This window comes from Epargyreus clarus, unplaced genomic scaffold (genome assembly GCF_041222505.1).
Source record: "Epargyreus clarus isolate Ecla_fem2 unplaced genomic scaffold, WU_Ecla_fem_2.2 ptg000026l, whole genome shotgun sequence".
Taxonomy (NCBI): Eukaryota; Metazoa; Arthropoda; class Insecta; order Lepidoptera; family Hesperiidae; genus Epargyreus; species Epargyreus clarus.
The window spans coordinates 14,064,666-14,076,305 of NW_027332233.1; the positions used below are offsets into that span (position 1 = coordinate 14,064,666).

Below are 11,640 nucleotides of genomic sequence, written 5' to 3' on the forward strand. Positions count from 1 at the left end.
TCTATAATTAATTATTCTTTGTTATCAATTTTCATAAAAATAGAATGCCTCCATAATTATTTCTTCTTTCCTTCTTTTAAATATTTTTGTAATAATTTATCAGAAGGAAACACATCTTACCTTGCAAACACCATCCTCCCGAGACAACGCAACCATTGCTTTCGTTAACACTCCTTCTTCCAACGCCTGTTCTTTTTCTTCTTTATACAAATCCATAGTCTTGTATCTACAGCCGAAGAACAACCACATAGGCCCAGCCTTAGATTTTGAAGTCTTTAGCTGCTCCCTTCGGTGGTTCCAAAAACCTCTGAAGGGCGCTATTCCGGAACCAGGGCCCACCATAATGAGAGGCGCTGATATATCTTTGGGCATATGGAAACTGGGTGCTCTGTTAAGAATAAAAAGACTATTTGAAAATCTGAATCGTAGGACCAAAATATATTCTTCAGTTTTCTGTGTACTGGGATATCGAATTTTATATGAACGAATGTTTTTAAAGAAAATACTAATAATTACAGTTAAAATACTATAAACCACGCTAAAAAAATTCGCGCAAGAAAAATCGGTAACTCTGATTCCTGACGACCCTGAAGAGAATGGGATAAAATTATTAAAATCGTGTATTGTCATCGGTATTTGATAATTGTTCAAAATTTTAAATTAATCGGACCGTTCACAGTGGGTAAAAATCGAGATCAAAGATTCCGTTACATAGATATATACAGTTCAAGCTAATAAAAGCGTGGTAAAAGTACTCGTAATAGAATTCCAGTTAGGAGGAGTAGTTTAGATTGAAAAGTAAAAATATCTAGTACTATATACTCATAATACATAATATGTATACTTATATGGGTAGTCTACATTACTTAAGACATGCAAACTCTTTGCCAAAACATTACCGTATGTAAAATAAAAACAATTTAACTCACTCAAATTTCGTAACAAAAACAATTTCACTTACTGCCTTATAAATACTAAAAGTTCGTCGCCAGCTTTCAAACTTTGGAGGTAAGTTGAACACACGCCGTAATGCGTTGATCCCTCTCCATCTGAGAATTTAATATTCAAAATGAACTTCTACTAATCATATAAAACAGTTTTCTGAACCAGATGTTTATATTTTGTTTCAAATAACATTGTTATGGAATTGATATTGAAAATCTCGATTTTTTTATAAACTAACAAAATAGTAACGGTTTTAGTAAAGAATGGTTATGGTGCCCTGAAATATATAGACATTTTGAAATATAATAGTAGAGATACAAATTAATTAATTTTGAAGGTTTAGTGTATAGTGAAAATTAATTTGGTGGAATACTGAATTTAATAATTCATAAAAAATAATTAATTTAAAGGAATAATAACTAAGCAATAAGTGGAGAAGAATTTGAGTTTTTTACAAAATGAAACAAAACAAAATTTGATTTAATTACAACTTAAAAGTTAGCACTGAGGATACACAAATTTGTAAAAGAGACGAATTATAGAAAAGACCGTGTACTTTTATGGGACGTACTTTCAGTTTTGTAGACAACAACAGCAACAGTGACGTGGATTCTGTTCGGATGAGCTAAAGGTGAAGATGATATAGAATAGAATCTCGGTTGTAGGGGAGGCAACATGGCTGCTAGCAAGGCTCCCTGTGGCGAGCAGGAGGGTGCCCGCGACAACACCTCTGCTAGGTGCGGGTAGTAGTGGTGTCTCCAGTCGTCGTATTTGTTGGAATCCTGGATAATAAATCCAAACGAAAATTAAAAATTGATTTGCAGAAAGCGAAGTATGAAAATATTTCCGAAATGTTAAATTATTTTTATCTTCAGCTTTACAAAGAAACAAACTGCTTAACATTGTCGTTTGTTTTTGATTTTTTTCGAATTGTTATAAATTATTTTTATTTATCTTTGCTTACAAAAGAACAATATTTAACATTGTCATTTGTTATTGCTTACACGACATATAAATTGTAACTATCAGGTTTCCGTGGTAAATTATTTTTAAAAGATATAGTAATATCTATTTTTTTATCAATAAAATGCTAAAGAATATTTATAATAAATTATTTAATTCTTAGGAAAATAAAGTTAAAAGTCTAACGTATGGTCGCTAATAACCAAATGTGGTCTGTATTATAAGACGCAGATGATGCAGACTTCATATTTAAGTCAAATTGGCGACATCAATCCCACAGTCAAAATCCTCTAAGACTTAAACTTACCTCGACTAGCTCGTTCAAATAGTCAGCTTCATTTTTATCACTGCATGCAGCAGCCAAATACTTCAATACTTTGGTAGTCGGTGGAGTCGTTATATCTAAGAATCGTGTGAACATATCCCTGAGTGATACAGTTGGGATGCGTTCATGATCCTCCCATGTTTTAACTACACCTACAATTTGTTTTTATACGGTTATTATTTGCATTTTGAAAAAGTGGTATGAATTTGATGAAACAAACTTCATAGGTTTATTAACTACGTATATTGTTGGCGGGTTTATTATCGAAATGATAACAAAGGTTCTATTAGCATAAACTTAATTTCATTATTGGCTTATAGAGATTAAATTTACTTTGTGTTTTATCAATTAGTTTGATTTAAGTTATTAACCACTTAATAATATTTGCAAATTTCAATAAATGCCGAGCTAATTTTTGGTTTTATGAATAACATTTTAGTAGTTTCATCTCAAATATATTTTATCTCACCATTAATTGTAAGTGTTTCCTTCAAAAGCTGCAGTTGCACGGGTTTATCACAATCTTCTACATCCGTCAGTCTTTCCAAAATTGCATCGACTATATCTTTACGATTACAAGCCATCACTCCAACATGATCACCCGGTTCATACTTTAATTCATTCTAGAATATAAAATTTACAATATATAATTATAATTTTCTTTATAACTTAAAAAGTTTTTTTGTTAAATAAAATATATTTATAGGTCAAATTGTACTATATAACAAAGTGAGAGAAAGAAAGATTCGTTTAAAATGTAAATACACTTACATTTGACTCCATATCAATAAATATAGTAGCTCTGTCTGCAGAGTAATCTCCTAAATGTTTATTATCTTTAACCTCACAAGTGATAATATTTTTCCTGAAACTTGTCTCAAGTGCACTCTTCAGAGTTGGAACTTTGTCAGTTTTTTCAAATCTCACGGTTTCCACTGTTAGAGGCAACTGTCCAAATGCATTGTTTGCATCTTTCACCATTTCGTTCTCTTCCAAACAGAAGGTTTCACAAGCCACCTAAAGAGCATGAACAATAAATTATAAATTAATTAAATTTATTACAAACATCGTATATTTTTATAATGTTTTACAGGTACTATGTAGTAGGACCTAAAATATTTTAAAACAAAATGAGGTCATAATTATGACGATATTTAAAGAAACTAAAAAAGAAAGGAATTAAAGGGACCTTAATCAAAAATATATATGAAATAAAATCATTAAAATCCAGTACTATTACATAGTACAATTAAAAATCTGATTTTGATATTGACAACATAAAATTCATACGTACACGGAATATGTTAGAGGACCAGTCTTTAAACTGTTGCTCTTGTCCATAAATCTCGTCTCCACAGACAACATCCAGAAGCCTCTCTCCTCCCAAGTCTTCTAGAACTTTGTCTATGTTTTTACCAAAATTACAGTACTTTGGATAGGCACTGGATCCGAGAGCAAACACTGCGTAACAAACATTACTGAGGGGACCGATGTTCTCTGCTGATGACGTGCCGGCTACACTACCTAAATCAGATATTAATAATTATACAATAATATATTTTATTATTATTACATTTCATAGAAAAGTAAATGATGCAGAAAGCGAAAAATACTTGAAAAGGTCTAACAAATCTACTCACTTTTATTCGATTCAAGTCTTGAAAGTTGCCTTTTAAAGCTGTAGCTGTCGCTTTTGTTGGACTCCATCCTCGACAACTGCTTCTTATATTCCACACTGGGTGCCATGATACTATTCGCTCTTATCAGTGATCTGGATTTTGGCATTTTGAACGTCCTAAAATATCAATTTTAAAAATATTAATTCACATTTAGGATGCACTATAAAAAGTGAAATTGAAAATAAACATATTTTGATTATTATCTTTTCGACTACTTTTAATCTTAAAGAATAAATTAAGTTTCTTCTTAAGCGTTACACTCTTGTTAGAGCCGTCGTGGTCATTATGTGGTCCTAGTGGCGCGCTTAACAATACGCCGCCACTCGTTTCTTAATTAAATTAAAAATATTTAAATTTATGATCACCCACCCAGTGCTATCTCCTGTTTGATTGTCTTGACTTTTTTGCTCGTTATACATCATTTGGAATAAGTGTTCAGCAAAATCCTGCAAATTATCGAAGTTAAGTAGGATCCTTAAATAATACATAGATATAATGTTTATAAGTTAAAAAATATAAAATCAGAGTATAGAGAAAAATAAAAACATTACTAAACCAATACTTACCATACCATTCGCAGGTGGTTCCCCATTTCCAAAGGTAGACGTTACTATCAGTAGTAGTGTTTCATGTTCTATTGAAAATACGTCATATTCCGACATACAATGCACCTATGGAGCAAAATAAGGAGAACACAATTAAGTTTGCATTTTTGTACCGGAAAATTTTGTTATGCCATAGATTTCCTCTCATATTTGATAGGTTAAGATTATCATCTCGATAAATCAAATACATTACTTCAATTCAATCCTAATTAAGTAATTAGAAAGACGCAATCGCTAAGATGCTCCAACATTACACAAAGATCTTGAATTAGTTTCAGTTTCTTTGTAGACTTGTAGATTCCCTGTTCCCGTCGCGTGGAAAAGTCGTACGCCTGTCTTCATAAGTGTTAGTAAGTTGCCTGCTGCAAACTTACCTGAGCGTTGAAAGCGTGTCCGAATAGCGTGCCTAGCTCCTTAGCATACTGTTCAGATTTGCCTGTCTCCGTCGCGTATAGTATGGTCGCCTTGATGCGCTTAGAGAGGGCTCGGCTGAACAGTTTGGAAGTGAACTTGACTGCTCGAGCGATCTGCTTGAAGTGGTACTTTCTGTGAGTCGCGTCGCCGTCTGCCTTGCTCCATTGGTGAGACTTCCATGCGGGCTCCTGGTAAGTTTGTTTGTATAAGTAGCTTTGTAAGGATTGTCGCACAAGTTGAAGTTACACTAAAATCTTCTCAAAGTTATGGACGATTTATTACTTACTGTCCATTAAATGCAGTGATAGCCTAGTAGTTAAGAATCTCGGTCTCTCGACCGAGGGGTCCGTCGTTCAAATCCCAGGCCTTTGATTTTTCAAAGCTTTGTGCGTATTAGGAATTAATTATCACTTGCTAAGTGGTAAAGGAAAACATCGTAAGGAAACCGGCGTACCTGAGAGAATTATAAAAAAAATATCTCAAAGGTACGTGAAGTCTACCAATACGCACTTGGCCAGCGCGGTGGACTATGGCCTAATCCTTCTCATTATGAGACGAGCCCCGTGCCCAGCAGTGGGACAGTAATGGGTTGTTGATAATGATGTCCATTAAATAGTTACACCAAATACTTCCTACTGAGTTAAGCGACACATTCTAGGCTATACTGTCAGTAAATTTCACAACTATCAAGATTGGAGCATGTTAGCATATTGATAGTTCATGAAATTTGATGTTGGGAAATTTGGCGGTTTGTTACCTAAATTTCTACATCAGAGCGCCGATATTTGAAACTTTAGTTGTTGCTCATTTTGTACTTCAACTTCAAATTATATATTTTAGCCTAATCTATGTATTGTGTATGTATGTATATAAATAGGCTAAGCCAAAACAGGTCAGTCTCAGTTGCTTTTATTTGAAAAACAGAATTGATTTTTCTTTATGTGGTAATTATGGACGAGCTGGAATTATTGTATGCAATGATTGTATTATGTTTTCAATAAAAAAATGGAATTAAAATTATGATATGGTCGAATATCGACCAATGGACCGATAGACCAATGGCCTATTAATATAAAAATATGAATTTCATTCATAATTTACCTCAAAAATAAAAATGAGTCATTATTATAGGCAAGTGCAAAAAAGTCAAAGTTTAAAAAGGCTACCAGTAATAAATGTTAAAGAAATTTACAACGAGATAAATGCAACAATTACGTAAAGTAAGAATGGAATGATTTCAAAATCGACAAACATCGAAAAGACCAATGTCCACATACCTGATAATCGTAAGACGGCCTGACGTAATATAAGGCCATTTCCTGATGGAACACGGACGTGAGCGATGACGACATCGGCGGCACGATCCAAACCCAATCCGACGGACATCCCCCTCTGTCAACAACAGACACTAATAAGTTCATACATATGTGCTCATAAATTCAACGCAGACAGTACTTGGTACATATGAATGCTGTGTACGAATCTTTTCACTTTACTTATTGGATACCAGATAACATACACGTTCTGGCATTCTAAAATTTTACTCGTGGATTATTTCTGAGAAGTTTTACAACTTTTATTATTCCCGCGCAAAATACAGCTCTCAAACGTCCAGAGCGTTCTTTTTCTTTTTTATGCTAACTCATACAATCGTACCAGGCAGTGACTATATAAACGAGCACTTATCATTATAAAATAACACAAATAAAATAACATCATGAAAATAACACAAAATAATTAATTAAAATAATTCTATAATTAAATAATTTGAATATATTTGTAACACATGTAATTACCTGCTTTTATTCTCATTGTCCAAATGCTTAATGAACTGTTCAGATGCGGAGTGATGGTCGACGATAGATGTGTTCTCTCTATGGAAGCTGTGCAGTACAGCGATATTGATTTCTACCATCGCTTGGTCCTTCCACAAAGACACGTAGGAGTTCGTGTCTAGGCCCATTTTGTTAGCTACAGCCTGGAATGTTTGTTCTTATGTATATTTTTACGTAGTATTTTAATTTTATTTAACATATTCATATTCATATAACTGTTGTGGGAGTTCATATTTAATATGTGCAATTCTTATGAGTTTACACAAAAATATAATGAACATTTTTGCGACTCAAGCTTTTTAATCTTAATCTTTTAATTTTTAAAGTCGCCGATTCATTGGCGACTTCTCTGGTGTTGCAAATGTCCATAGGCGACGGTGACTGCTTTCACGTAGCCCGTCTTCCTTATCGTTAGGTTAAATATTAAAAAAATCTATGATCATAATCAAATCGATAGAGTAAATTTACTAATGCATAAAGGAAATAAACTGTACAGTTTATTTGTATTAAGAAAAGTGTTATGTACAACAGTAGTCCAAACTTTAGTAGAAATATATAGTGATACTACGAAAGTTCTTCAGGATCTAGTTATAAAACCAGTAAAAGTAGAATCCAAGCGAAATAAAATAACAAAAGTAGAAGATACGGTAGAACTGGTATGCTATTTACACAAATACTGGTTCCCAGATGCACTCAAGGCTTAGTATATTTTAAACTGGAATAAAGTAGTGAAGTGTCTTGCGCTTGTGGGTCCTGATATCGCCTTATGTTCCAGCTTTGTTCGCTTACAAAGGGCAAGGTCTAAGTTACAGCGACAAAGGAACTTAAGACCTGAGCCAGCATCCTCGACAAAGTAAAGCCGATTAGCGTAGAAATTGTGCAGCTCTATGTATATTTAGAAGGAATCTTCAAATGTCACTATTTAACTTAACTATTCTCATAATACTTTTGTGCTATGTTTTTAAAAATTCTACCTGATGCCTAACTATTAGAATTTTGCACTTTCTTTACCTTTCAAAACCTTTGTAGGCAAAACTTTGGACGAAAGAATAAAAAGAAAAAAATGTTCATTCCGTTTCTGAGTTACTTTCACAACTTTGGTTTTCGCATAGAAAAACTTCGTCCTCTGGATGGGCAACAGTAAAACCTAAGCAAATATAAGCTTCAAAATATTGTAACATCATTCAACTACTGAAAATATTTAAAGATGGTCCAAATTCTTCGCAATTGGATCACGAGCAAAGGTTCAGAAAATGTCGATCCCTGATTTACAAACTGACTATCTCATGAAAGATCTATTTGTTTAAAATTAAATCCTACCTCGACAATATTAAGGCGATTAGCGTCACAGAAGTTCCGGCAGCCGATCTCGGTGCCCATGTACCAGCCGTTGAAGGCGGTGCCGGTGAACTCCAGCCCGCCGCAGTCCAGGCTCATGTTGGACACCGCGGGCAGCGCGTACCAACGGAGACCCAGCTCTTTGAACCAGGTATATCTGTAACAACAAGTTACAAATCAAATCAAAATCAAATCATTTTTTTTAAATTATACCTAAACGATGAGGCAGACGGGCTACCTGATGGAAAGCAGTCACCGTCGCTTATAGACATTTGCAACACCAGAGGAGTCGCCAATGCATCGCCGGCTTTGGAGGAGAGCTCTTTTTACACCTTTTTGGAGAGCCCCATGTCATTCAAAATAGGTGCTCTTCAGAGCACATATCGACTGTTAATACAACTACCACCACTTCACAAGGTGTTTCGTTATGGAGAAAAAGCGGCGAAAAAAAACCATAATACACATCTTTAAAAAAAATGTTTTTACAATGTCTAACTTAACCTAATGGTACATGTGGATCTGGAGCTACTTCAGACCACACCGTTTTGTCAGTCAAATAATCACATAGTTTATAGTACGTTTTTTTAAATAGCGTTTGTTTCAAGACATGTTTGAACTTTATATGTCAACGTTAATATGTCATCTTCATCTTCATACTATCCCCCTGCTGGGCACGGGTCTCCTCCCAGAATGAGAAGGATTAGGCCATAGCCAAGTGAGTATTGGTAGACTTCACAGACGTTTGAAATCTTGTAAATATGTATTGAGCTCTATACTACCAAGATCCCAGACTAGAATTCCTTGTATAAATGTCATGGACACGACAGTATACGAAATAAGAATAAGTAGGAAAGTACTAGAAACGGGACAGAAATCCAAATCCAAAGTCTATATCTTAAAGTGTCACCGAGTACGAATCTGGAACCCTTCGTCAATATCGTCAAGTCTCTATGCTACGCTACGTCGATCAAAAATAAATACATCCGTACAAGATGAATTTGGACAAATGGAGACATCTCTTCCCTTGTACAAAAAGCGCGAGAGTTTAAATTATTCAAGAAGATATTATCTTCAAACGAATACACGAAATTTTCTAGATTCTGTAGTTGAACTTAATATTCTAAGGAATCTCACTAAAATCATCTCTACAATTAAGCTCAAAGATTTGTTGAAATATGTCCGATTATAAATTGTATAGGTACGTATTATTTTAAATACCTAGATTAGATTAATTCATAAAAGGAAAACATAAAGCAGGATAATGCAAAAATAATCTAAGTACAAAGGCAAAATACGAGTAAAAACTTAATAAGAAATGTTAGCAGTAAACGGTAAAAATGTAGGTGTTCCGTTGATGTCAATATCAGGTGCAGTTCATGTTAGATGCAGTGTAAATTGCAAGCAGCTAACTAAATTGAATCGGGAAGTTGTTTAGAAAAGTGTGCAGTTTCAATTTATTTTGTCGAAATTCTTACAATTTTTGTTGTATAATTAATTTGTAAAAAAATCGCTGTTCTGTGTCTAAATTATTTAATTACTTATTCGAAATGTTGAAGTCCTTTTTGAAACGTAGGTGATTACCAAATAATTATTTTAGAATGAATATGAATTTTTAACAGTCACAATTATTTCTTTGTAATTTAAAATTAGGTTAAAATATGACTTACTTAGGGTGTTCCATTTCGATTTCCAAGACAATTTCGCGAGGAATGTCGAAGAACTCTGGATCTTTGCCGTCAGCTGAGAGTACCAACGGCAATATGTCCCATGCTGTACCAGGAGGTTTCCACCCTAACTTCATACAAACCTAAGGAAAAACAATTTAATTATTAACTTAAAGCCTATAGTTTAAAATTTACAGTTTATCTTTAGAAGTTGAAATTCCAATTGCATGTATGTATGTTGCTTATACCTCAGAAAGAAATGGCTTTCTATCATTTACCTACTTTAGACCAGGGCTAATTTTTTTTCTGTACGACAGACAAAATATCAATAATCCGGTTTTATGTAATAAAAGCAGTTAAAAGCTTCGATAAAAGGGTGTGGGTGGCGGCTAATTAACATATGAGGCGACCATTTTGATTCGAATGAATTTGTTTTCGATTTTTGATGAGAAGTAGTGACGTATCTGTGATCCTCTTCATAACCACTGATTTATATCCATTTGGTCTCACATGTCCATCGTCAGTCGTCCATTTAACCGTTTACTCTCAAGTGAACTATGTGAGCGTTTGCTACTTCAATCATATAAAAAAAGTTAAAGCCATCATTTAGATACGTATAACTTTTGGAAAATATGATTTTGACCATTTTTCTAGAAACAATTCGTAAGGATTTCTTCCAAGTAATAGTTACTTATAAATCGTTTAGCTCCTTCATAATTAAGTCATATTAAATTCAGTTTCATCCGGATTACAATACAATTGTCCGTAATAGATGCACTTTGATTTTTTGCACTTTGCTTTCTGCGTTCGTGACAGTTTTTATATGCGATCCTTGAATCATTTCTAGCTAATCGTATAAAATTACATTGTTTTGTTATTTAGTGATATTGCATATTTATGAGAACAAACTGTCATTAATTAGATTAGAATTTATTACGAAAATCAGCTAAATTTACCTTATCTTTACCTACACGCATAATTAAATATAAATACTTACATAAGTTTCTGGTTTTGTATCCTTTTATTAATTACATTTTCTTATTTATATTCACTTCATCTCCAAGATAAAAGATAAAGTTGTTCTATCGTGTATAGTTTAACACGCAACAGAATGTCTTAATCCGATCCGATAATCTTTTCACGATTTTTTTGCAGAGGCTTTTATTTTGAAACAAAGGAACATCAATATAAATAAACGTTCCAATACGAATCATATTGCGTTGACAAAAATACATCACGTGGCAATATATTAGCGGAGGGCAATATGGATAACCATAAGTTCCAATATGAACCATATTGCATTGACGTAAAATAAATCGTATTTGGGACAAGACGACATCAAAAACTGTAAAAACTCTTTACCTCTGTAAACTCAACTCGACCGGGGTCACCAATCACAGATCCGTCTGATTGAAGATAGCCAGCGTAGCTAATGAGCTGGGGGTTCCATATCCTGTAGTCATGTTTGCCGTCTGTGCGTTGTGGGAATATTGTTATTGCCGATCTAAAACGAAAATGCCGTTGTTTAAGTAATATTGAACAATGGTGTTGTTTGTTTGTAATTGACTGCAAGATTATAATCTTATTTATGCGATTAGGCGCATACTGGTTACACGACGCAATGAACGTCGCAAATTTTTGCGTTGCAACTAATAGCAATTTTAAATGATGCCTGTTTTAAATTATCATAAAATTGACTAACATATAATAACGTACATAAGGTCCATTTCCAGAAGAACTCAGGTTGTTGATAGATAAACATTAGGTAAACCATTATTTTATACTTGCATTGCTAGTACATAAAGCAAAAGTGAGGGTGCGGCGTCGCAAATTATAGAGTATTTCAACTCTATTGGAGATAAGACTCAAGCC

At 33.8% G+C, this 11,640-nt stretch overlaps 1 protein-coding gene across 1 annotated transcript in view; it reads right to left on the reverse strand.

Annotated features, from left to right (window-relative positions):
* NOS1 (nitric oxide synthase 1) overlaps positions 1-11,640 on the reverse strand; it is a 50,725-nt gene that overhangs the window by 935 nt on the left and 38,150 nt on the right. Inside the window, exons 5-20 of the mRNA XM_073088340.1 lie at positions 11,131-11,272; positions 9,772-9,911; positions 8,087-8,261; positions 6,728-6,909; positions 6,209-6,323; positions 4,892-5,119; positions 4,479-4,583; positions 4,282-4,358; positions 3,874-4,028; positions 3,528-3,757; positions 3,005-3,250; positions 2,703-2,856; positions 2,216-2,385; positions 1,517-1,727; positions 962-1,049; positions 121-388 (exon numbers count right to left, since the gene is read on the reverse strand). Coding sequence (XP_072944441.1) covers positions 121-388; positions 962-1,049; positions 1,517-1,727; positions 2,216-2,385; positions 2,703-2,856; positions 3,005-3,250; positions 3,528-3,757; positions 3,874-4,028; positions 4,282-4,358; positions 4,479-4,583; positions 4,892-5,119; positions 6,209-6,323; positions 6,728-6,909; positions 8,087-8,261; positions 9,772-9,911; positions 11,131-11,272 — 2,686 coding nt within the window. The remainder of the gene's footprint in view (positions 1-120; positions 389-961; positions 1,050-1,516; positions 1,728-2,215; positions 2,386-2,702; positions 2,857-3,004; positions 3,251-3,527; positions 3,758-3,873; positions 4,029-4,281; positions 4,359-4,478; positions 4,584-4,891; positions 5,120-6,208; positions 6,324-6,727; positions 6,910-8,086; positions 8,262-9,771; positions 9,912-11,130; positions 11,273-11,640) is intronic.